We start from the raw sequence: 25,871 nt of genomic DNA on the forward strand, positions 1-25,871 counted from the left end.
ATTGATCGTTATTTTGAAGAGAACTTTTTGAAGGATATGGGTTTACTAATTCCCTTTCTGAGCACTTGAGCTTAACAGAGACTTTAGTGCATGTGGATGTTTAGGAGGCTATTGTGTGAACCCTTTGAGGTGTTCAGTTTTATTTCAATTTTAGAAAATAAATATATGCTGCTTGTTTCTTGTTTTTCCCTGGCATGTCTCTTAGGTGTTGAGGACTAGTGCATCTTTGAGCCTATATTCAGTACGACTTAATTACTGTTAAAATCACATTACTCAAGCCATATTGAAAGTGGTAACTTTTAATCATTTTTGCTGCAAGGTATCTGTATGGTTTTCAGGTACTCTTTACACCTCTGGCCAAATGTTTGGAGGTTTGACCATGACAAATTGACAACTCTTTAAAAGTGACTGACATTGACTGAATGACTGAATTTAGCGCTCTTATGGAATAAAGATACTATTTCGTAATTATCATTTAAATCTGAATCATTTTCAAAGAATTTGTCTTTTTTTATTACATGTTGACAAAAAGCTCACCCCAATAACACGTTAATATGCAATACCCATTTATGCAAGTTTACACACATATCATATATATAAAATATTTTATCAAATTATTTTGTTATATCAAGTTGAGAATTATCTTTATATAAAGTTTAGTTAAAAAATAGCATAAAAAATAAAAATGGCTTGCTGATAGTCGTAGAAAGACCAAAAATATGATGACATTAGCCTCATATAAAGATTAATGCTGCTAATAAAGTCCCTCAGCTCTTTTTAACCCTCTGAGGTCTGAGGTGTTTTTGGGCCCTGGAGGTGTTCTGACATTTGTGCTTATTTCTGTTGCTTATAACATTTTCATAGCTAAAGTCTGATTACACTGTATTCAGCACAAACTCTGCTACAATAATATGTCAGCAGCATGTATGTAAAAGTTTGTAGTTTTGAGATAATGACGTTTATGCGTCGTTTGTGCATGCAAACGTTCAAGTATGCCATTCTTTCTTTTATGGACCACAAAAGGAGAATTAAAAAAAAATGACGCGCTTGAGCTCGTCCATATAATTGCAGTGCGACCAGGATCAAGCTTTTTAAAAAAGAATGACAGTATGATCCCATGCGTCATGTGCCTTACATACAGTTGTGGTCAGAATTAATTTCACCCCTGGTAAATATGATCAAAAAAATAAATCTGCATTGTTTATCTTTTTGATCTTTCATTCAAAAAATTAGCATAGTACATAGGCTAAACGAATTGAAAGTGTGGGGGTAAATCACATTGTGAAATAAATGCTTTTCTCCAAAACACGCTGGCCATAATTATTGGCTCCCTGTTATTAAATACTTTTTGCAATCTCCTTTTGCCAAGATAACAGCTGTGATTTTTCTTCTATAATGCCTGATGAGTTTGGAGAACACCTGATAAGAGATCAGAGACCATTCCTCCATACAGAATCTCTCCAGATCCTTCAGATTCACAAGTTCATGTTGGCGCTTCTTCTCTTCAGTTCAGCCCAGTCATTTTCTATAGGGTTCAGTTTAGGGGACTGGGACGGTCATGGCAGAAGTTTCATTTTGTGCTCAGTTACCCATTTTTGTGTTGATTCTGGTGTTTGTTTTGGACTGTTGTCCTGATGGCAGATCCAACCATGGCCCATAATAGCATTTCTAGCAGAGGCCGTCAGGTTTTGATTTTTTATTTGTTGGTATTTGCTAGAATCCATAATACCATGTATCTGAACAAGATGTCCAGGACCTCCAGCAAAAAAATAGGCCCACAACATATAAGATCCAAAAGTATATTTAACTGTAGGCATGGGGTACTTTTTATTTTTTTTATACACATCTGGTGGGTTTGCTGCCAAATATCCCTTTTTTGTTTCATCTGACCATAGAATCTGGTCCCTTCTGAAGTTCCAGTCATGTCTGACAACTGAATATGCTGGAGTTTATTTTTGGAGGAGCGAGGAGGATTTTTCTTGAAATCCTCCCAAACAACAAGTGGTGATATAGCGGTTGTTTGATGTATATATTTTTAGGCTTTCTGACCCCCAAGACTCAACTAATCTCTGCAATTCTCAATCTGTGATCCATGGAGAGTCTTTGGCCACTCAAACCTTCCTCCTCACCGTGCATTAAGGCAATATAGACACACTTCCTCTACCTGGCAGATTCGTAACATCTTTAGTTGATTGGAACTTCTTAATTAATGCCCTGATGGTCAAAATGGGGATTTTCAATTCTTTAGCTATTTTCTTACAGCCACTTTCTATTTTGTGATGCTCAACAATCTTTTGATGCACATTAGAACTATATTCTTTGGTTCATTGTGAGATTAAGGGAATTTAGCCTTTGTGTTTCCTCATATTTAAACTCATGTGACATAGCTAGACAAATTCATGTTCCTAGTCACCCTGGTGTGCTAAAAAAAGGTAAATATTAATGGGAATATACTTCAGAGATATTTTACTCGTAAAAAATTCTAGGGGTGCCAATAATTATGGCGAACGTGTTTTGGAGAAAAAAAATTTTTCATAATATTTTTTACAGACATTTTTGGATCATATTTACCAGGGGTGCCATTAATTCTGACTACAACCGTAAGTGTTCTGTGGGTATAACACAGGGTTTAGTGAAAAACAAAACGAAATTACTGAACTTGGCCATTGGTCTTCCTGCAGAGAAGCATGCATGTCTGTTCATGAGACTCTATTAGCGATAGAGTTCACTCCGTTCACTCCGTCCCGCCCAGAAAAGCACACACATTGTGAGAAATCAAGATTAACAAAAACACAACATGAAACACAATGTCTAGAAATCTCAAAAAAGTATCTGTGTACTTTCTTCACGGAGTCAAATATCACCAGACTGAAACTCTGTTTGTCTGATGACAGTCAGAATGGCAGTTGACGGATGTGAACGCGATAACTTCTTGTTACAACAAACACAACGGATATATTCACCCCAGAGAAGAAGTTTGTTGTATTTCATGTTGTGTTTTTGTAAATCTTGATTTCTCACAACTTGTGTGCTGTTCTGGGTGAGTCGGTGTGCTGCGGCACTGACAGATTCTCGCGAAAGACCAGAAGACCAATGGCCGAGGTCATGAATTTCGTTAAATAAAACATCGATTTAAAAAAAAAAAAATCCACTTGGAACAAGGTTGTACCATCCCTTTAAGAGCCCTTCAAAAATGATTTGGACTCTATAAAACTTATAATAATAATATAATGAAATGTTAGCAATATATGTGGCTTGTCCCTTCTAAGATCCAACTATCCCATGCTAAATAGCCAAACCTTGACCCCTTGGCATTTAGCATATAGCCATATTTTGTCCAATCGAATGTTCTTTAAGATAAGAATGCCTCACCTTCCAAAAACACTTTCCTGTGTTGTGACTTGCAACAAAGTAGCATTGAAATAACTCAACTAATGGCTATTGATTATTTAACAATAAAAGGGTGATGCCTTCTTTGATATATCCTTTACATGTCAGCACAAAAAAACTGTGCTTGTCGAGACATTTCATTTCATAGGGTTTTAAAGTTCTGTGAGGAGCATGTATGCGTATTAGCAGTGAAGAGATTTGAAAATGACTTTTGTACATGGAATGTTTTTAGGTATGAGGTCACGTACATCTTCAGTCTTAACACTGCTTGCAATATGTGCTTTAGGCGGTGTCTGTTGAAACAATGCAGGATTGTTCAGGCATGCACTTGAGAAATTACATCATATCCTGTGGCCCTCCGGTAGCCAAGTTCTTCTTTTTCTTTGGAAGGGAAACATGAATTCATAACACAATGACAGAACACAAGCCTTTGGTTCTTTACAAACATTGAATATACAGCGCTTACTTTCTGATTAATGTAAGCCCGAGGTGATTGTGTGCGGACTATACATCAATACATAGCCTTATTAAAGTTTGGTGAGCTGTCAAACATATAGATGTTATATCAATAGAGGTATATTTGACAATGAGTTTTGAAAAATGTCCAAGCAATTTGTTGTGAAGCACTTGGTGTAAGAGAGCGGAGGTTCTGCTTCAGGCAGTGGGACTAATCGTACTTCAGCGGCTAAGGTTAAACTTTTAAAAGGAGAAAAACCACAGACCTTCTGCATGCCGTAGAAACGGCCGATGATCTCTGATCTGATTTCAGGTGTTGTCTCTGTTGTCCAGGTCGACGTTGGCATGTACATAAAGGTCATGCATTATACTGAAACTCTGCAAACAAGATAATAACAATAGCACTATGTGTATGTTATCTTAGACCATTATGCTTTCATATATATATATATATATATATATATATATATATATATATATATATATATATATATATATATATATGTCAAACAGGCAGAAACGTCATGTTCATTCAGCAAAAGTCCCTTCAGATGTTTGAACCAACAGGATTTTGAATGCAACCTCTAAATAAAGTATTGGTCTCTTTTGATAAGTAGCACAAGTGTTGTAGGTTTTATAGTGTGTTTTTTTTTTAAAGGGGTGGTTGATTGCGATTTCCCTTTTTTCATTTTAAATAGTGTATAATGTTGCTGTTGGTGCATGAACAGTATCTGCAAAGTTGCTGGGCTGAAAGTTCAACGTAAGCAGAGATATCGTCTTTTAAAAATCAGGAAGTTTAATGCCTACAAAAACGACTCGAATGGGACTACAACAAGATACTTCCCGCGTTTTATATGTAACCAACCCATAAATTTACATCAACCTTCCCTCCGGAATATGCAAAAAAAGGGGGCACGGCCATATTTCTGCGGCTTTGTCGAAGAGGATGAGTTATAGTGGAGAGCAGTAGCCATCGAAAGTGTGTTATTTTCACGCAGCTGTCAGGTCTTCTGTGTTCGGCTTCCTACAGACGCTGTAGTTCCTCAACAATGGCTAAAATTTATGTTTGATTATGTTCCTGAAAATTACAATCGTTACGCAGTTTAGCCAATAGCAAAACACCAGCCCAACTAACCGATCTGAGCTGATTGGCTGTTTCTGAGGGAGTGGTTTCATAGAATCAGGAAGTCAACCGGTCGTTCAAATGACAGAATGAATTCGCCTTCCACAGAATGTGGTTATATTCTTTATAACACAAAGGGGAACTTTGCATTGCATTACAAGGAAAATGTTTAGCAGACTAATAGTGATCACTGACTGTTGAGTTAAGTTCAAAGTCCTCTCACTTTCAACTGTTTTTATTTCAAGAAAATGTGTTATGTATAATTATTCATACTTTTATTTTGAGAAAAACTAATCAGTTTTGTTCACATATACTTTCCCCCCCCCCCAACCATTCTTTCTTTACAGAAGTTACTCTGTTCCAGCCAAACAAGTTCACACAGGCTCATGTGACCCCATTATTTTATCTGTACTTGGATTGAACACATAAAAATGGTCTTATACAAAGGAAAATCTATTGGTTATTCAATGATGACAGATGATATAGGTCTACTGGACATACATAATGTTCTTAGCAGTTGTAAATATGGTATTGTCTAAGTAGGCTAAGTCACCTTCCACAGTCCAGTTAAGGAAGTGGAAGGGATTTCCACAATTCAGACCTACTTTTAAACTGAAACATGAATTGTTTGCTATTGAATTAGTCCAAGAGTTAAATTAAGAGTGTTAAGTAGCCAGTGGCAGTAGATCAGTGTTTTTACTGATTGGGAGTTTTCCAGTAACCTCTGACTGTATAGGCTATGTTCAACAAACACACATTCTCAAATGTATGAGCAATTGAGCTCCAATCAAGTCTATGTTATCAGGACCATGTGTTTATAGTTAAAGATTGACTATGACTGAGAATTATTAACTTACATAACCTATATGGAAATCAAATCAATAATGTTATGGAATCAATCCTGTCATGAAATCTGCGTATCAACTTTCACTCTGAAACGTATGCAGCCTAATTGAACTGTCTTTTGGAATAATTGAAAAAGCGCTTATTTTGAGCAGGAATAGACAATTCCCTTCAGTTGCGGGCGAACACAAACAGGTTTTGCCTGTGTGTGCGTGTGTGTGTGTGTTGGCCGTGATGTGTGTTTTCCTCTTCAACTGGAGTGAAAGTTAAGCGTCTGTCGTTCGTCATGACGGTCTTATGAAGTCGATGAAGGGATTTCACACAGGGAATCAAGGAAAATTGCGATTTAAATTGGTAAGTCGACTTTAAATGCATGTGAGGAAACTTTAACGCGTCATTAGGTTTCATAATCTTTACTTTTTTTGCTTGGCAGTAAATTTGCGAAACTTGAGAGCTTCACGATTTGCGACGTCAAAATCTAACGGGGTGGCGTCGATCCTCATAGAAAAGAAAACATGTTTGTGATGAAGTTAACAATAGCGATTTGTCTTTATATAAATACAAGAGAAAGATTTGTCATTTTAATCCCTACTTGGTGGGCTCTCTGTTGTCGCGACACACCCAGAGTTTGTTGAAGCAGATGTGAGATACTCGATCTATTCAGATTCATTTCAGTGGCTGACTGATTATAACGCACAATTCGTGCTTTTTCTACTTGGCTGCTTGAAACTATTACAATTGTATTTGGTTTAGATTATAATTTACTTTTAATAAGATTGTTTTACTTTACATTTTAACTAAGACTACTTGAATAAGCCTATGTGGATTGAAAGAAACTTATGCGGTGTTCGTTTATGTATTTTTTTTTTCTGTTTTAATATACATATTGTTATTCACCCTTTAGAGCTTAGTTGTTCCAGGGACACACAAATAGGCCTAAGCTTAATTTATTACCGTTATTACCACTGATCTATATATAGGCCTACATATGGATCAGTGGTGGTTATTACTAACATAAATTACATTATAATAATGAATAATATTTTATGTTATTATGAATTTTATTTTATGAACATTTTAAGTTATTTCTAAACATAAGACAAAATTTGTTGGTGGATTAGTACAGAATCATGATATTATGACTTGTCTTACTATAATTTATGTAGTTTTCAGGTATAAATATAATGTTAGATTTCTGGCTCTTTTTTGCTACATTCATGTTAGTATCATACATTCTGTCAAAACATTTAAAAACTCATAGAAAAAAATGTTCTCCGTTGTAATAGATATTGGGTTAAGTCCTACATGTTTGCATTTGCAACTGTATTTTTTAAATTTAATTTATTAAAATTAAATTGGGCTGAAATTTTGGCTCTACCCACTAATTTGTTTGTTTATTCAAAAATATGTGCATCACAATAATCTATGAACTTCTCATGTAGGGGTGGGGGGCAGAGAGGTTGCCCTCATGTGGAATTAATGTGCATTACCTTTTTTATGATGATAATTAATCTCTTAACTCCACTGGTCCAGGTGTAAATATGGCTCATCGTTCCCAGTGCTCCTCTACTGGGGACAACCCCCTGGACCCCAACTACCTGGCCCCTCACTACCGTGAGGAATACCGAATGGCTATTGACGCCCTGGTTGACACTGACTTGGGTGGCTACTATGGGTTTCTTCAGGAAGTAGATGTGGTTGATTTCTTATCCCGTTCAGAGATTGAGTATATCAGATGCATGGTGCAAGCTCCACATCAGACCGCAGAACTAGAGAGGAGATGCATGGCTGAAGATGTAGATGGTTCTTCTGACACTTACTGGCCGGTACATTCAGACCATGATGCTCCGGACCTGGACTTGGGCTGGCCACAGCAATACAGATCTGTTGGACCAACTGAGGTCACTACATTGGTGAACCCGTCTGACCCCGAGATGCCCAGTATCAAAGAGCAAGTCCGCAGGATGATCAAGACTGCACAGCAAGTGAGTTTTGCATGCTGTCAAGTGCACTAATACAATTTTACTTATTACTGCATCACAGAAGTCAGTAAATACGACTTAGTATTACGGTAGATGTCTTACCTCATTAATAAGTGGTTTTAATTGCTTTGGTACTGTTTTCACAAGTAGGAAATACGAGGATAGTACAAACGGCAAACTAGTCACACTAGTTTCACAGCTGGTCTTTCATTCTAAGCTTGACAAAGCGAGCTATTATGCAACCAAATGATCTTGTTTCAATTTAGACATTTTAACTACCGGTTAATTCAGTTAGAAGCGATACAAGTTTATTGTCTCAAACTGCCTAAAGGTGCTGAATATAAGAATTTGATTTTATGCCAAATTGACACAAGATCTGTATTGTATCTTCATGAAAATGATGCGGTGAATGAAGGCATGAAATGATTGTTATTACATGCACTCTTGCCTGCAGTGATGCCATTCACAGTATACTTCTGCGCTGTAAAAGTATTATGCATATTCATAGGCGGCCTTACCTATGTTTCACCCGTTTCAATTGAAACGGGCCCCGCCCTCCAAGGGGGCCCCCAAAACACCGGCAAAAATCCAATTCATTTTCTCCATAGGATATTGATTTTCAGCCATAATGTCTAAATCATCCGAGGTAGAATGACCACAAGTTACGAGATTGTGAAACGAAAGTTTCTGCTCCTATAAAAAAACACAAGTCAGTATGAAATCAACATTGTTTTAAGAAAAACGTGTTTTATTTGCAATCTTCTGGAGAAATACTCTTTTACTGTCTATGGAAATTCTACACTACCCACAATCCTAAGCATAACACTGAGGTCTCTGATTGATCGAACTTGCGGTTACCATGGCGACATTTACCTCCCCCGAGAACGGCTTCAAGGTGCTCAAAGCGATGTCACGCGTTTTTTAGGCCAAAACATTTTTTAGGCCAAAACATCTCCTCACTATCCGCTAGCTGCCTGTCCCCTGAACACACTGTAAAAAAACACGGTCTCTGCAGACAGCCCAGGTTCCACAAACGGCAACAAAAACAAACTGGGCTTACCCGCACCACGAAACATAACAAACTGTTCCAGCTAATAGCCGATAAGAAGGGTTTGGGGGGTTAGTGCGCGGATGAGGAGGAGGGAAGGTCTAGCTGGCCTTCGTTTTGTTTGAAAATACTTTAAACGTCAACAAGAAGTGATGTCACCCGACATCGCTTAGAGCACCTTTAAGTGATCTGAAGCATAATACCGGTAGTTTATTTGTTTATAAATTTGATTTTTTGCCGTTAAGTTAAAATGTTATTTTGAGCAGGAAAAGAATTTTAAGAGGAAAATGAAACGTAGCCTACATATGCCAGTGGTGCTGAAAAACGAAAAATATATTGGACAACAAAAGAAACGCTTTATTCAGTCTACCAAAAGTGACCTCTTTCTTTGGTCCAGGCGAGATTACAAAATCGCTGGACAAAGATGAACTTATCGGGGCATTCTCAGCACTCAAACAAAGAAGGGTGGATTTCTAAAAAGGGCTCGGGTGAAATCTACGCCCGCCGCCCGGTGAGCTCAGCTGTTCACGGACGCGTGGACGCATCATTGTATTTATGTTCGGTTCAGTGTCAGTCAGACACGTTTTCTTCTTTGCTTTTGTTAATAATTTAAGTTGAGGGGATGTTTGAGCTGTTTATTTTATGTCAGCCCAGACAGCTGAAAATATATTGCGCTAATCAAATTAGTTGTCCGTGAAAGGGCGAGGCTTATTCCAACGTAAAACGCTGTATAATTTTATATAATTTATATAATATACCATTGATGCAAACCAACAGGAATCCTTGCTTTTTCTGCTCTATTATGTTTGTTTTATATGAGTAGGGCCCCATATTAGTTATTGAAACCGGCCCCTGAATGCACAAGGCCGCCACTGTGCATATTGTGCAGATTTGTTTTCTTTTAAAAAATGTTCTTATGTTAAATTTGCTCTTGAGGCAGGTTGAGATTCTTATTGGGGTGATTTAATTTGGCAATTTCTTTCATGATTGAACTTTTGCCTAATATAAAATAGACTGGGTGCCATCATTGTTGACAATGTGGTAAACCGAAGTCTAAGTAAACATAAAAGTAGACAGTGTGTCTGCCCTCCAACTTCATCTGATATTCACCTCTGTCATTTATGTCTGGTTATTCTGCTGGAAACGTGAAATGTTGACACTTTACAAGCACACATGGTAATCAAACCATTTGAATTATCTATACAATATTCTAAATAATTGAAATGAAGGCCGTTCAAAAAATGCTTAAACATTTGAAAAAATAAAAACCACAGTAATTTTAAGGTTGTATTTGTTGATTAATACTAAAAGTATGTTCTTGTGAAAGTTCTTGTGATTAAAAACAAACTCATTCTGACATTGCAATGCATGTTGTTTTTTAACTTGATATATATGATAATATAAGTTTTATTTCTTGTTCTAGGTTATCGCTGTGGTGATGGATATGTTTACTGATGTTGACATCTTTGCTGATATCCTTGGTGCAGCAACACGTGGTGTGGCTGTTTATGTTCTTCTTGATAAACTGAATGCTCAACATTTTGTTTCGATGGTGAACAACTGTAGGGTGAATCTGGAGGAGATACAAGTAGGTACTATTTTATTTGATTGTTACAAATCAGTACAAATTCATTAATATACATTTTACTTGCAGTTCATGCGGGTAAGAACTGTGTCTGGAAGTACCTATTCCTGCCGCGCAGGAAAGACATTTAAAGGTCAAATGATGGAACGCTTTATACTAGTAGACTGCAGAGCTGTTTTAAGTGGTAACTATAGGTAAGTGCATTTTAATATTTTAACAGTTTTATATAGATCTATACTTTATATGTTGTGTTTTAGTATATGTTTTGTTTAACCAAGGTGTCCATAAAATATGTTGGTTAATACAATTTCTCACTTTGTGTTGCAGCTTTATGTGGTCTTTTGAGAAGATACATCGCTGTCTTGCTCATCTGTTTCTGGGACAGCTTGTGACCACCTTTGATGAAGAGTTTCGGATTCTGTATGCCCATTCAGAGCCACTGGTTGTTGAAAATGATTTGGCAAATATGCCACGCTATGCTGAGGAACCTGAAGCCTACTACAACACAGAAAAGACCCACATGTTTAACAGACAATATCCAACTACGGGCATGGAACCGGCCGAACGTACTAATTTACCCTTTAGAAGTGAATCCATCCACAGTGCAGCAGAAGCAAATCCTTCTGTTCAGAGGCACATTAACCTGCATGCTGATCAACCATATAGAGGGGACCATCAGTCTGTAGAGCATGGAAGGCAAATGAGAGGACCAACTGAAATGGTTGGCTTCAAAAGGAATAGCTATGGAAATATACATGATTATGAATACTTGCCACCTCAAAACATTCCACTAATGAGAGGAAAACAGTACATGGAGGGAGCTGTGCTCCAGGGCAGTCACTTTGCAAGGGAGCCACGTATTTACCAGGGAGCTGAATTTCAATCTGGTCATGACATGTATGGGAAGATTAGAGGCCAAGGCCACCCCATTGATCAGTTTACAGGGTCTGGCTACCCTCATGAGGGAGATGAGTCTGAACCAACTGGAGCTTATGACCATGTTCAAAGATACCTGCAGTCTCAATCTGCTATGGAGGAAGGACATGGTCCAAGAAATGTATTGTCACCTGTGCAGTCCAATATTAAGAGACATAACATGGGTCTGTCTTATACCTGTCAGAGCTCACCAAAACAACCAAACCTGCCAGAACAGAAACGTTTCTTTAATGTAAACCTCAAACCACGGGATATGAGTCAAAAGCAAGGCATGCGGGACTGGAGGATCAGCTCATACCTTAGTGCATATGATGATGCAGGAGAACTAGATTTTGCTGAACTTGAAGGATCCAGCTCATGTGGTAATGTTCCATGTTTTACACAGGAAGCTCCTTGTGGTCCTGTACGTCCAGAAATTAGACCAGGAAACAGAGAGTTTAACAGGATACCTAGGGAAAGTCCCTTGTTTGTCCAGATTCAGAATAATTATATTGTGCCTGACATCCAGCATCCAACAGACTTATCACAAATAAATATCAGAACAACACCAACATCAACGTCAGAGTCTTCTTGCACCACTGAGGGTGACAAAGTGGAGGAGACGCAGAGTAGAAAACCTAAAGAGAATAACCGGATTAGTGAAGACTTCCTCAAGAAGAAACCCAGTCGACCTTTCCAAAGGAGTTCCAGACTGAGACACTCACTGATATTCAGTTCAAATTTGGAGTTGCATACGTCAGATGAGATAAAAGATACTGTGGGAGAAAAAGATGGGGATGAAGCTTCAAAACATTTAGCTCGTGTGTCACACATTTTGGACAAAAGGAGGACTGTTTCTCCATTTCAACCATTTCAGTGGAGCGATTTTGTAAAGTCAAAAACATTTGATAACTCTGACATAGAGTCTGCACAACCTGAGGATGAACTGAACAAATTGGGTGAAAATTCTGATTTAGATAAGGTTGAAAACTCCCCAAATCTCTGTCCTCTGCAAGAAAAAGACCAGCTTCAAACAGCAGTTCCTGAAAGAAAAGGCCAAAGGGATGAATGCCCATCTAATCTATTGCAAAAGTCATCTTCTTTCATAGATATGAATGACCCTGACTCTAGACTGAGGTATTTCAAAGAATTGGCAGCAAAACGCAAACTTGCAGCAGCAAAGGTTTCTCAGAGCAATCCGGTGAAAGCCACCCAAAAATTTGCTCTATCAGAAAAACCTTCCACTAATGACGCAGATAAAAATGCTGGACCTTTTTTCAAGACCCCTGAAACTACACTCAAGTCAAAAAATACCACTGTGCCAGCACCAGAGATCAAAGAAACCTGTAAAGACTCCAAATTTGAGGAATCAAATAAAGACATCCTGCATAGAGCTACTGATGCTGAAAAAATAAGATTTAAGAAAAAACTTGCAGAAGATTCTGGGTCAACTTTAAAACAAATTCAAAAAGACACTGATCCAACTCTAAAACCTGTTGAAGAGGTAAGAACAGTATCTATAGCTAAAAATCAGACATCCCCCATTTTAAACATTTTTGCTCAAAATCCTTCCTGTGCTTTGTCTGGTAAGTCCTCTGATCCTTGCATAAGTTCATCATCAGAACCTTGCTCGAAAAACTCCCTTTCTACAGACAGTGCTACACTGAAGGTGCAAAATCAAGTAGAATCTGTTGCATTCAATACTCCCTTAACAGAATCTGGCCTCATCAAATTTCACAGTCCAAAAGAAACAGACCACTCCCGTGCTGTTCTGACAGAGAGTTGTCTGCCTCTAAAGTTACCACAGACAAAGTGTATGTCACCATTTAGCACCACTATTGCACAGAGTTCACCCAATATTTCTAGCACATGCTCTGATAATGTATCTCTAGATTTTAATTCAAAACCAAACCTTGCAATTGTAGATACTAGTGTATTCTCAAAACCTGACCACATATATACAGTTCCCTCCCTAGTGAGGGAAAGTGGGTCTTCCCAAAAACCTACTTCAAAGGACGGAGACTCCTCTCAACACCCTCCCGCATCAGAGACAGACTGTTTTCAGCAGCTTACTGCATTGAGAGAGGAATCTTCTCAGCATCCTACTGCTACAGAAATTGAAACTTCACAAAACTTCCCCATTAAAACAGTAGCAGATGCTTTCCAACAGCCAATTGCAACAGAAAGTGAATCATCACATCATTCCACTACGAATGAAACAGCCTCCTCCCTACAGCCTACTGAAACAGAGGAAGACTCTCAACTCTCTGCTAATAATGCGAAAGACTTTACCCAAGACTCCAATGTAGCAGAAAGTGAAATCTCCAAACAACTCCCTGTAATGGGAACAGACCCAGCAAGAAATGAACCTTCCCAACAGTACATTGCCACATCTTCAGACTGTTCGAAACACCCCCCTGCAATGAGGGCAAATTCTTCCCAAAACTTCTCTGCAGTAAAAATTGACTTTTCTCAGCTGTCCACTGCATCAGTGGTAGACTTTTCCCAACACCACACTCCAAAAGAAAGTGAACTTTACCCCAAACCCACTGCAACCGGTGCAGAACCTTTCAAACAGACTACTCCATCAGCCACAGACCCTTCCCAGCAGTCCACTGATACAGTCACAGAGTCTCCTAAACGACTTTCTGTAATAGAGACAGGTTCTTCTCAAAAGCCCATTGGAATGGAGACAGACACTTCTCAGCAGTCCACAGCATCAGTTGTAGATGCCATCCAACCGCCAACTTCATCAGGGGCACACACTCTCCAAAACCACATTGCAATAGAATGTGTACTTTCCCCAGAACCTTTCAGACAACCATCTGAATTGGAAACAGGCTTTTATCAACATCCTACTGCAACAGAGACAGACTCTTCCCTGCAGCCTACTGCAACAGTCCCAGACTCTACCCAGCAGCCCACTGCAACAGTCCCAGACTCTACCCAGCAGACCACTGCAACAGTCACACACTCTATATGGCAGCCCACAACAGGAGAGACAGACCCCTCTCAGAAGCCCACTGCAACAATCACAGACTCTTCCCAGCAGCCCACTGCAACAATCACAGACTCTTCCCAGCAGCCCACTGCAACAGTCACAGACTCTCCCCAGCACCCCTCTGCAACAATCACAGACTCTTCCCAGCAGCCCACTGCAACAGTCACATACTCTTTTCAGCAGCCCACTGCAACAATCACAGACTCTTCCCAGCACCCCACTGCAACAATCACAGACTCTTCCCAGCAGCCCACTGCAAAAATCACAGACTCTTCCCAGCATCCCACTGCAACAGACACAGACTCTTCCCAGCACCCCACTGCAACAATCACAGACTCTTCCCAGCATCCCACTGCAACAATCACAGACTCTTCCCAGCAGCCCACTGCAACAATCACAGAGTCTTCCCAGCATCCCACTGCAACAGTCACATACTCTTTTCAGCAGCCCACTGCAACAGCCACAGACCCTTCCCAGCATCCCACTGCAACAGTCACAGACTCTTCCCAGCAGCCGACTGCAACAGAGTCAGATTCTTCCAACCAGCCCACCACAACAGTCACAGACTCTTCCCAGCATCCCACTGCAACAGTCACAGACCCTTCCCAGCATCCCACTGCAACAGTCACAAACTCTTCCCAGCAGCCCACTACAACAGTCACAGACTCTTCCCAGCATCCCACTGCAACAGTCACAGACTCTTCCCAGCAGCCCACTGTAACAGTCACACACTCTTCCCAGCAGCCAACTGTAACAATCACAGACTCTTCCCAGCAGCCCACTGCAACAATCACAGACTCTTCCCAGCAGCCCACTGCAACAATCACAGATTCTTCCAACCAGCCCACCACAACAGTCACACACTCTTCCCAGCAGCCCACTGCAAAAATCACAGACTCTTCCCAGCATCCCACTGCAACAATCACAGACTCTTCCCAGCAGCCCACTGCAACAATCACAGGCTCTTCCCAGCATCCCACTGCAACAGTCACAGACCCTTCCCAGCATCCCACTGCAACAGTCACAAACTCTTCCCAGCAGCCCACTACAACAGTCACAGACTCTTCCCAGCATCCCACTGCAACAGTCACAGACTCTTCCCAGCAGCCCACTGTAACAATCACAGACTCTTCCCAGCAGCCCACTGTAACAGTCACAGACTCTTCCCAGCAGCCCACTGCAACAATCACAGACTCTTCCCAGCAGCCCACTGCAACAATCACAGACTCTTCCCAGCATCCCACTGCAACAGTCACAGACTCTTCCCAGCAGCCCACTGCAACAATCACAGACTCTTCCCAGCACCCCACTGCAACAATCACGGACTCTTCCCAGCATCCCACTGCAACAGTCACAAACTCATTTCAGCAGCCCACTGCAACAGTAACAGACCCTTCCCAGCATCCCACTGCAACAGTCACAGACTATTCCCAGCGGCCGACTGCAACAGAGTCAGATTCTTCCAACCAGCCCACCACAACAGTCACAGACTCTTCCCAGCATCCCACTGCAACAGTCACAAACTCTTCCCAGCAGCCCACTACAACAGTCACAGACTCTTCCCAGCATCCCACTGCAACAGTCACAGACTCTTCCCAGCATCCCATTGCAACAGTCACAGACTCTTCCCAGCAGCCCACTGTAATAGTCACAGACTCTTCCCAGCTGCCCACTGTAACAGTCACAGACTCTTCCCAGCAGCCCACTGCAACAGTCACATACCCTTCCCATCAGCCCACTGCATCAATCACAGACTCTTCCCAGCAGCCCACTGCTTCAGTCACAGACTCTTCCCAGCAACCCATTGCAAAAGAGACTGATTTGTCCCAGCAGCTCACTGTAACCGAAAGTGAATCATCTCAAAACTCCACTAAAATGACGGTAGAGACTTCCAAACATCCTATTGAAACAGAAAATGAATCCCTTCAATACATCACTGCAACAGAGTCTTACTGTGTGAATGAGAAAAAGATAAAAGATGATAATTTATCCGAAGCCTTCAGCAAACCCATTCCAGATGCTAACAGTACTCAGGCAGACAATAGATTATCTCAAATTACAGTCATTATAGACTTAAGTTCCACAACTGAGCTTCCTCAAACTGATACTGTTCCACCTTGTGACAGCCAAGTGGAATTAAACCAAACACAAACATGGACCAAACCATGTATAACTCCTATGGTAAAAGACACAGACAGTGATGCTTTAACTAGTCTCAATTCATTTGAGGTGAGCTCAACTCAGCCTCAAGATTCACCAGAGCTTTGTCTGTACTCAATTGAAATTAACTCAACTCAGAGAATCAAACAATTAAAATCTAGCATATCATCAAACCCAATTGAATCTAGTTGTCTAAATGACCAAAAACTAGATGAGTGCCAAAAGAATGAGACGATTACAGAGCAATCTCAGAGGCTTGACACTTTAGCTATAACTGAAGGGCCCAAGATAACTCAGACAGAGTTTTCTACAACCCTAGACCCTAAACAAACAACACCACAGGTGGAAAACTCTGTGACTAACTTTGTAGAGGTGTCGGAAAAATCAGATTTGACTGTACACAGTAATTCAGAAAATCTGTCTTCTGTTACAAAGAATCCAAAATCAATCATGTCCTCCCATCAGTTATCTACTGCAAATGTTATCTCATGCAGCAACCTTAGAGATGACACTAAAGTTCTTTTGGAGCAAATTTCAGCAAAGAACCAAAGCAGATCATCCCAGTCCAAGCAGACTCTTGCTGCACCCAATAAAGCCAAAGAGGGTGAAGTTAGCTCTGCAGATAAACTGTTCTCAAATTATTTGGGAAGGCCCTGGTCCTCCAAGACCACCCCAGAAGAACGGGACATGTTAATACAGAAGATGGAGAAAATGAGGAAAGAGAGGAAGGTCTACAGCCGTTTTGAGGTACATTGTAGCATTTGTTCATAAAACCTAAAAATTTCAGTCATATTGTTTGTGAGTGTGGGTGTGTGAATGCACTTTTATTTTTAAATTGTTCTGAAAATATTGTAGTAGGTTCAGTGTTGTTACAATATCCAAAAGAGTCATGTTTTAAATTTACATTTACTTGTATTACTCAGGCAGTTGTATTTGGTGTTTTCACAGGCCTCGTAATTTAAACCATTGGAAGAGTGGCTCCAGTAAAGGAACAATACGAGGGAAGAGATTTTGTTGTCCTGCCTCAAAACTGTGAACTTGCACTGATTATACCCAAGATTGCTGCCTATATTGAGAGGATGGAAATCCCTGCAAGACTTAACAGATGAACTGCCTGACAAAAAACAGGAACACAACCTGTATCAGTGGAATAAGCTTTCGATAGAGCAGGTATTTCCTATTGTGTGTGTCTATATATAGCTGTGAAAAGTATTTCTGAATCTTTTGTACTTATTCGATTTTTGTATCCAGAAATTGTGATCTATAAGAGTTGTTTACCAAACAGTTAGTTGCGTGTTATTGCCAGAAGCAAGGAGCAGGTTTTTTGAATGTTTTCAAGATCGTTCCAATACTGCTCCAACATGTTAACAGACTAGTGTTCTTGTTTCAATACAGCATGAAACTTTTCTCCAAGTATTGTTTTTTCTTCTTCTTCATTTAATACAATTATCTTGTGCCCAGATGTTTGTGGTATTAAAAACAAACATTGAAAGAACTTTATAGTGGATCTGTGACTGGGCACACATTGTTCTATGTAGTTTACTTGAAATCTCTTAATTTGTAAGTCGCTTTGGATAAAACTGTTTGATAAATGATTAAATGTAAATAGAAAACATGGAACAAAGTGGAGCTGGAGTGGAATGATCACAGGATGCTTTGAGCAGAGAAAGAGAAAATTGTTCATTCACATACTCTGGCCAGAGAACAGGAAAGGATGTTCCATTGCTTCCAATGCTTAAGTGTTTAGTCCATTTTTAAAGATGTAAAATACATTATGTTGGTTTATGTTGATGCACAATGGAAACACAATGGAGTCAAGGTAACACATTGTTAAGAGTGAATACAAAAGATTCTCAGTAACACAAATCACTAAAGTATGAATTGAGGAAAAAAAATTATTGTGCAGTTAAATGAAATGTGCAATATTGTGAAATTTGCATGAGATATTGATATGTTTAAATTGTAATTTAAATTGTAAATCTGTTCGTCAACAACTGTCAATGTAGTGAGACTGCCTCTGTTTTTGATGGAGGATCCCATCAGTGTGTAGAGAACCAATAATGTCTGTTACATGTTGCCACTTGTTTCAAAGGTTGTGTGTTTGAATCATGTTTAGAACAAAGTAAGGTCTACACTGACATGATAATAAAATAAAACTAGGACACAAAACATGTTCTTCAAATATCATAATGCCCTTTTGTGTTTTGTGTCCTCTATTCGTAAGAATAGTACTGATCTAAAATGCTCAATGGTAAGGGATTTATCACACAGACAGAAATATATGTTCATTAATCTTCTGATGAAAGGAAAGTTAACACAATGTTTTTTTTGTTTAATATGTAATCATTCCCGTTTAATACTATTATATTACGCTATTTTAAGTTGGAACAAACACATAGTTGACCCAAAAGTCATCATTTACTCGCTCTCATGTCATTCCAAACCTGTATGACTTTCTTTCCTCTGTGGAACACAAAAGAAGATATTTTGAAAAATGTCTCTCTTTTTTTCTCTCTTTTTCTTTTGCCCGTGCAATGAAAGTCAGTAGGGGCCAGTGTTGTTTTGTTCCACTATTTCTTCAAGTTCTTGTGTTGAGTATCACTTTTGCTTTCAAAAAGACTGTTGAATTGAGTTTTGGAGTGTGCTTACTTAACTTTGTGACATCACTGAATATACTATAATTAGCTTCTTAGGCAGTTTGAGTCATTCTGCAAAATATGTGAGCCATGCAGTTAAGCTTAAATTCGCCTTTACAAAACCAAATAACAGAGCATACTTTTTTAGCCCATGATAATTGTACTTAGGGTGAAAAAAAAATACGTGTTATGTCACCAGAAAAACACAGACCCCTTTGTGAAGATTTGCACTTTTATAACACCGTGTCAAAATAGCTTGTCAGTTTAGGCTAATCTCTCAATATAAGCTTTTCTTCTCATAAATCTGAATTAGTTCCCCTGGCTTTTCCTAGTCTTTTGCAGCTCATATAACAGTAGAGAACTCGGTTGATAGTGATACAATTTTTTATTTCAGCAACACATATGACTGCAGACATGAGTGGCATTTTGAAGAAATTTTATCACATTGTTGCTTTCAGCTGGTATGCCTTTGTTATTCAGTCTATTTATGCAAAAGGTGATTCAGAACTGCCGCCTGGGATCTTTGTCTATGGCGGACCCTGGAAATACCTAACGTTTTTAAACCTGGTAAGTTTGGTTCTTTACATCAACATTCTTAGTCTTTTGGACAGTACTGGAGGTTGCTTGTAAATTTGGTTAATGTTCATTTCTCAGGTCTTACAGATGGTGTTTTTTGGAATAGCATCTGTGAATGACCTTCAGCCTGTGGGGAAAGGCTCAAAAATATCATTTCTCTGCCTCTGCAAGGATCTGCTCTTTTCCGTCTTTGTGTTTCCAGTGGGAGTGGTGAGTGTGGCTTTTGGAAACCTGAACTGAGCTGGACGATGACATCCTTTTTTTTTCTCTTTTTTTTTTTGCAGAACTGCTTTAATTTATGATCTTTACAATGGAACTGAATCAACACTGAACTGACTGTTGCTAATGCATAATTTTCTTGTTATTACTGGTAAGCTGCTTTGAAACAATCTGTATTGCGCTATATTACCTAAATAAAGGTGACTTGACTTGACCTATAGAAAACAGGCAAACGGTGTCATAGAACAAAACTGATGTTCTATATAGTATTTGATCTTTTATTAGATGTGCTTCACTTGGTAAGAGTGAGTTGTGCCTGTCATCTAGAGTTTTTATAGTGCTGCGATTTAATATTTGTGATTGTCAGGATCATTTTATTGTTTTTTTTTTCTTCTGATGTAAAACAATATATTGACCAAACCATAAACGCTAGATAGATAGATAGATAGATAGATAGATAGATAGATAGATAGATAGATAGATAGATAGATAGATAGATAGATAGATAGATAGATAGATAGATAGATAGATAGATAGTGAATGTGCACCATCTACTGGTGATTAATGTTAAATGCCTCAACACTTTAAGTATTAAATAATCACATTACAAGTGAATCATTACAAAATCTGTGTGCCTTAATTATTTGTTATTTTTAATGGGTTTTTAATGTTTCTTCTTGTTTGTCTCAAGTTTGTAGTTCTGCTGTTTTGGCTGATTTTTGCCTATGACCGACAGCTAGTCTATCCAGCTTCAATTGACAGCTTCTTCCCTCAATGGTTGAATCATTCTATGGTTTGTTCTCTATTCCTTCGGATAACTTTTTTAAATATATATATTTTATATATATATAAATATATCAATTAAATAATCTGCATTTACAACTAAATAGATCTTTGGATCAATTAACTGTCTAACACTAGTCACTTTGTATATTTGATTTTCAGCACACTCTTGTTCTCCCAATCTTGTTTGGTGAGATCCTGTTGGAGCCACATATCTACCCGAAAACTAGAAATGGTTTAGCAGCTTTGGGATTTGTTGGTCTCGCTTACTTAGGATGGTGAGAATATCTTGTGTTTATTTTAGGGATATACTGATGATTTGAAACTAAACATATTATGTTGGTGACTCCGCTAGTTATGAAACTTGATTTCTTTTTCAGGATTGTTTGGGTGTATCTAACAGTGGGAATCTGGGTTTACCCTATACTGGGGCTGTTCAGCAGCTCAGGATTGACCGTCTTCTTCTTTCATAACATGCTTGTTGTGTCGTTGCTGTTCTTACTGGGCCAAACTCTGAACCATAAAGTTTGGGGTGAGAAAATAGTTTTATTTTCATTATAGATTTTCAGCAATTGGAATATTTGTGAGTAATATTGATGCTAAATACTTCACCAATACCAATATAATAGTCACTTTTACTCCCACAGGGAAAAAACTCCCAAACCGTACAAGAACATGATGAGCCAGAAGGAAGTGTTTATCAGACTAAAACATGACACATGATTCCTTATAAACTTGTTCCTTGTTTCTGCCCTATGAATCTCTGGTATGAACCAGCTCAAAGTGATTTGAATGATGTCTGCAGTTGCATTATCAGTTTTGTATATTTTGTATATGACCATTCATTTTCTGCTAATGCAAATTTGACACTATAGTATGCATCTGTGATATATGTCATAGACATTTCTGGGAACTTGCCTCTGGTAAAAATAATAAAGCTGGTGTCATCTAACATTTATGGAGCAAGTTATTTAACAAAATCAAAAACTGTGTGAAAATGAAGTGCTGTTTACAATCTTTGTTACTGCAACTTTCAGAAAAATGTGCAAAAATACAGCTCAACATGACTTTGTAAATTTGCAGTATATAGTTTTATATCGAAGCAGATGTTGAACTAAATTGCTTCAGTTCATTTTAGATCTGTTTTTCATTCTAAACTAATTTTGGGTGACAATGGCAAATATGTTCTGTACATTTCACATAGAAATATTTTTAAAGGGACAGTTCAACCAAAAAGGAAAATTGTGCTATCACTTACTCACCCTCATGTTGTTCCAATCTTGTATGAGTTTATTTCTACTCTTGAACAAAAAAGAAGACATTTTGAAGAATATTGGTAATCAAACAGTCGACGGTAGCCATTAATTTCCATAGTATGGATAAAAAACTATGGAAGTCAGTTGGCTTGTCAACTGTCTGGTTACCAGCATTCTTTAAAAATCTTCTTTTGTGTTCAACAGAACTCATACAGGCTTGGAACAACATGAGAGTGAAACAAAATTTGATGATCATTCAAGTATTATAAATACGTATTGATAATCCATAATGTAGTAATTCTCTAAAGAGAATGTTTGTTCTTCTTAGGCCAATTCACACTGCACAATACTTCTCAGACATTCTAATTCCGAATCAACATGTTCAATCGGCCAAAACCAGCTCCGACAGGGGTAACACTGATCCGACAAAACCTGTCTGTCGGTGCGCTGTGAAGTGGCCTTTTCTACACTCTTAAAAATAAAGATTCTTTATTGGCACTGATGTTTCCATGAAGTATCTTTAACATCCATGGAACCTTTCCATTCCACAAAAGGTTCTTTATAGTGACATTGCTGTGAAAACATGCTTTCGAAACCTTTATTTTTAAGAGTGTATGGTAAATCCTCTTCTTGTTTTTCAAAGTCCATTCCACCGGAGTCTTTCAGAACAGATGATCTAGATATTTCGGGCATCATCAGGAAAAAGAGTCCAAGGGTTTCACAGTCATTTTAAGGTCTGTTAATTTGAACCAAAGTAAAAGAGAACCACTGCTCTCAGGATTTCTCTGTCAGGGTTAAAGATGAGGAAGGGAGCCTTGTATAATTGTCTGGGTGACACTTCCTCTCTCATGTTGAACTTCCTCTCAGATCTCTGTATTCTTTTATATGGTGCAGAGTGTTTGGATCTGCATCCACCAGCCCGACAGAGAGGAGTTTTATGATGAGGTGAAGTTCCCGGTTATTCATTCTCTGCAGGAAAACAATCAGATATTAGCATGTGCTTCCTTCAGTCAGCCATGAGAGAACAAGAGCTGTATTCTCACATGTATAGCCATCTACCTTGTTTTTGTAAAGCAAGTTTTTTTCTTGGGAGGCATGTTTCTGTGTTGGAGATAATACAGTCAATAAACATGTAGGACATGTTGAAACATTCAAAAAGCCTTAGGACAAAACATCATCATGAAAATAAATCTCCCCTGCTTCTACATTAAGATATGTGTCCCTTCTTGTTCTAAAATAATTGTATAATTGTTGTTTACTGTTGTATGATTAAATGGAAAAAAACTCTTCTCGAACCATACAAAAAAACTCAAACACATAACATAAGCAGGCAGCATTATTATTCATATTAACTCTCCACCTGATCGGAAAGATCTCCCCCTGATTTTGTTATTCTCTTCTGTCTTGTTTTACACTCCCTGCTTCTCCAAACAATAGATGTAATAGCAAAATAATCATGTATAAATTGTTGCTGACTTTTAAATCCAGATTAACCAGTCATGAGAGTATATTTAAACAATTCCTCTTACCTGACTCAGACCGTGTGACATGCACTTGATGATACCAATAAGCCCCAGAACAATCTGTGGATAGAAACATTTGAATATTAATAGACATTAAAAATGAGAAAAATATATATTTGCAAAAATATTCAAATTAAAAACTGCATACATAAAAGAGAAACATCATATAAATATGTGTGTGAGTGTGAGTGTGTGTGTGTGTGTGTGTGTGTGTGTGTGTGTGTGTGTGTGTGTGTGTGTGTGTGTGTGTGTGTGTGTGTGTGTGTGTGTGTGTGGCTGAGATGTACTCTGCATTTATATATCCTATTATGGTTTTATTGTGTCAAATATTTATCCAAAAGCTATTACAAAAATACAATACTAGAATTTTAGCTTTACGGAAAAATATATCTAATTTACACTGTTTTTTAATGCTTAAGAGACAATAAGCATTTATGCACCATTTATTGACATCAGATATCAAAAACTCAAATGTTCAATTCAAAATAAATATAAAAAAATAATTGTTTATAATAAATATAAAAAATTCAAGAAATAAATTCAAATGTTTCTATCCACAGATTGTTCTGGGGCTTATTGGTATCATCAAGTGCATGTCACACGTTCTGAGTCAGGTAAGAGGACAAAAGCTTTAAAACATGAAACAGGTAAACTTACCCCCACAATGTACATCATGATTGCTTCTGTGTGTGTTCCTCTTGAGTGTGTGTTTGTCTCTGATCAGGACTGTGATTTATATGAAACCGAGAGATCATCATGTGAACAGAACCAGATGTACAGGTCTAACAGCATGTGTCAAACTCCAAAGTGACAAAGCCAGACAATCATGAGTTTTCCCCACACACGACTCACACTGACGCACAGGTCTGTCACAATTCGGCACTACTGACGTTACTTTAAGAGTAAAAATAAGATCCCAGTGTTTTTCTTTTCATTAGTAAAGGGTTAATCAGAAGTAATGGCACATGTGAAGTACCAGTTCTGAAGTTTTACATTCATGCGACCAAAAAGAGATGACGCGCAACATTATATCTCAAGCTTCACATATCATTCAACAAACAACCTTCTTTTCCTCAAAGTTGTTTCATTATTCAAGTTCTTGATGATACAATATTCTGTAGGTTCTTCAGGTCAGCATACTTTAAAGCACCAGTTGTTTTTCTATATAAAAAAATCAGTCTGACTAATAAAAGTTTTCCTATATCAGGCTGTAAAAAATTATGATCAGTAAGTTATGACAACATATGTTTTTACAATTTTCTGCTTTTTTAAATAAGTTACACAAGATTCAACACAGTCAGTTTAATGTAATTTAAGATGAAATGACTTGCTACATGCATCTAAGCTGATTGTACTTAAAACTTAAGACAGCAACACATTTTGTGTAGTGAATAATCACAAAATGCAGAGCAAACAAACAAATAAATATTTTTGGTATTTTTAAAATCTTGATTCTATTTTGAGCAGCTGACTGAAATGAAAATGCTTTTTTTGTGGAAAATAGATTGTTGCAGTTTACCAATGAATCATTTTTTTCAGAGGGAAAATGAAAGATAACTAAATTCAGTGAGACTGAACATCTGATCATGAATGTGTGATAAATGAACTATTCCCATACAAATAGCAAAAAACAACAACAACAACAACAACAACAAACAAACAGCGAAGTTGTCATTGTTTTGGTCTTGATAATGATACAGGGGGAAATACAACCAATAAAACCAAAAACATACCTTAAGGAACAGCTTCTCTTCAGAAGATTGGCTGGCGTTGAACTGGAAAATGGGCGTAATACAGACGCACACACGCACGCACGCACGCACACACACACACACACACACACACACACACACACACACACACACCGAATTTGGAGCATATTTTAAATTCATTTTTGGAAACTGACGAGGAGCCTTTGGTGAATGAATGTAGAAAACCAGCAACAATTGAAATGGAAGTATAGCTTTCAAGGCAAATGAGATATGAGAGGATTTAATACAAAATAGTGCACTGATGAAAAGGGCACATTTATTTTTCATATGCATCCATATAATAAATAATCTGAAAGTAAAAATCTCCAAAACTGACAATCTGAAGCACCCATGGGCTTATTTTAATGTGACGTGAAGCTAATACTGTAATTAAGCATTTATCTTCCTGCATTTTAAAACAACCAATGTCAGGGAATGAAGCAAAGTTTCTTCAGTATTGGATTTTATATAACATATATTTTTGGCATCAATCCTTCATGGTTCTCAGTGCTGCTTGTTGTAGAATATATAGCATAATATTCTTTAAAATAGGCTACTACAATAATGAGGCCAGTCATCACCCATTGTATCAACAGTTTACGGCTTCATGAGATGTTGGATTGT

General features: G+C 38.2%; 2 protein-coding genes and 1 long non-coding RNA gene across 4 annotated transcripts; 2 read left to right on the forward strand and 1 right to left on the reverse strand.

Moving 5' to 3' along the window:
• The first annotated feature begins 6,001 nt into the window (after positions 1-6,001).
• Positions 6,002-18,690, forward strand: fam83ha (family with sequence similarity 83 member Ha). Its single transcript, XM_077196950.1, has 6 exons — positions 6,002-6,166; positions 7,346-7,797; positions 10,266-10,430; positions 10,497-10,621; positions 10,755-17,250; positions 17,452-18,690. The coding sequence occupies exons 2-6, from the start codon at positions 7,354-7,356 to the stop codon at positions 17,458-17,460; spliced, it is 7,239 nt and encodes a 2,412-aa protein (XP_077053065.1). The 5' UTR covers positions 6,002-6,166; positions 7,346-7,353; the 3' UTR covers positions 17,461-18,690.
• Positions 18,691-19,397: 707 nt separating this feature from the next.
• LOC143702976 (androgen-dependent TFPI-regulating protein) lies at positions 19,398-23,184 on the forward strand. The gene is made up of 6 exons (XM_077196951.1): positions 19,398-19,706; positions 19,794-19,925; positions 20,626-20,727; positions 20,880-20,995; positions 21,098-21,249; positions 21,365-23,184. Exons 1-6 carry the CDS (start codon positions 19,542-19,544, stop codon positions 21,394-21,396), a joined length of 699 nt encoding a protein of 232 aa, XP_077053066.1. The 5' UTR covers positions 19,398-19,541; the 3' UTR covers positions 21,397-23,184.
• On the reverse strand, positions 21,244-25,273 carry LOC143702977 (uncharacterized). Of its 2 annotated transcripts, XR_013190689.1 has the most exons (5): positions 25,230-25,273; positions 24,154-24,222; positions 23,503-23,556; positions 23,033-23,074; positions 21,244-22,942 (listed from the first exon to the last, which is right to left on the reverse strand). It is a non-coding gene; the product is annotated as an uncharacterized LOC143702977 (long non-coding RNA). The 2 variants fall into 2 exon arrangements; XR_013190688.1 differs by lacking the exon at positions 25,230-25,273 and having other exon boundaries at positions 24,154-24,308.
• Between the last annotated feature and the right edge of the window lie 598 nt (positions 25,274-25,871).

This window comes from Siphateles boraxobius, unplaced genomic scaffold, assembly GCF_051911475.1.
Source record: "Siphateles boraxobius isolate OS27281-9 unplaced genomic scaffold, OSU_SipBor_1 37, whole genome shotgun sequence".
In the NCBI taxonomy this organism is placed as follows: Eukaryota; Metazoa; Chordata; class Actinopteri; order Cypriniformes; family Leuciscidae; genus Siphateles; species Siphateles boraxobius.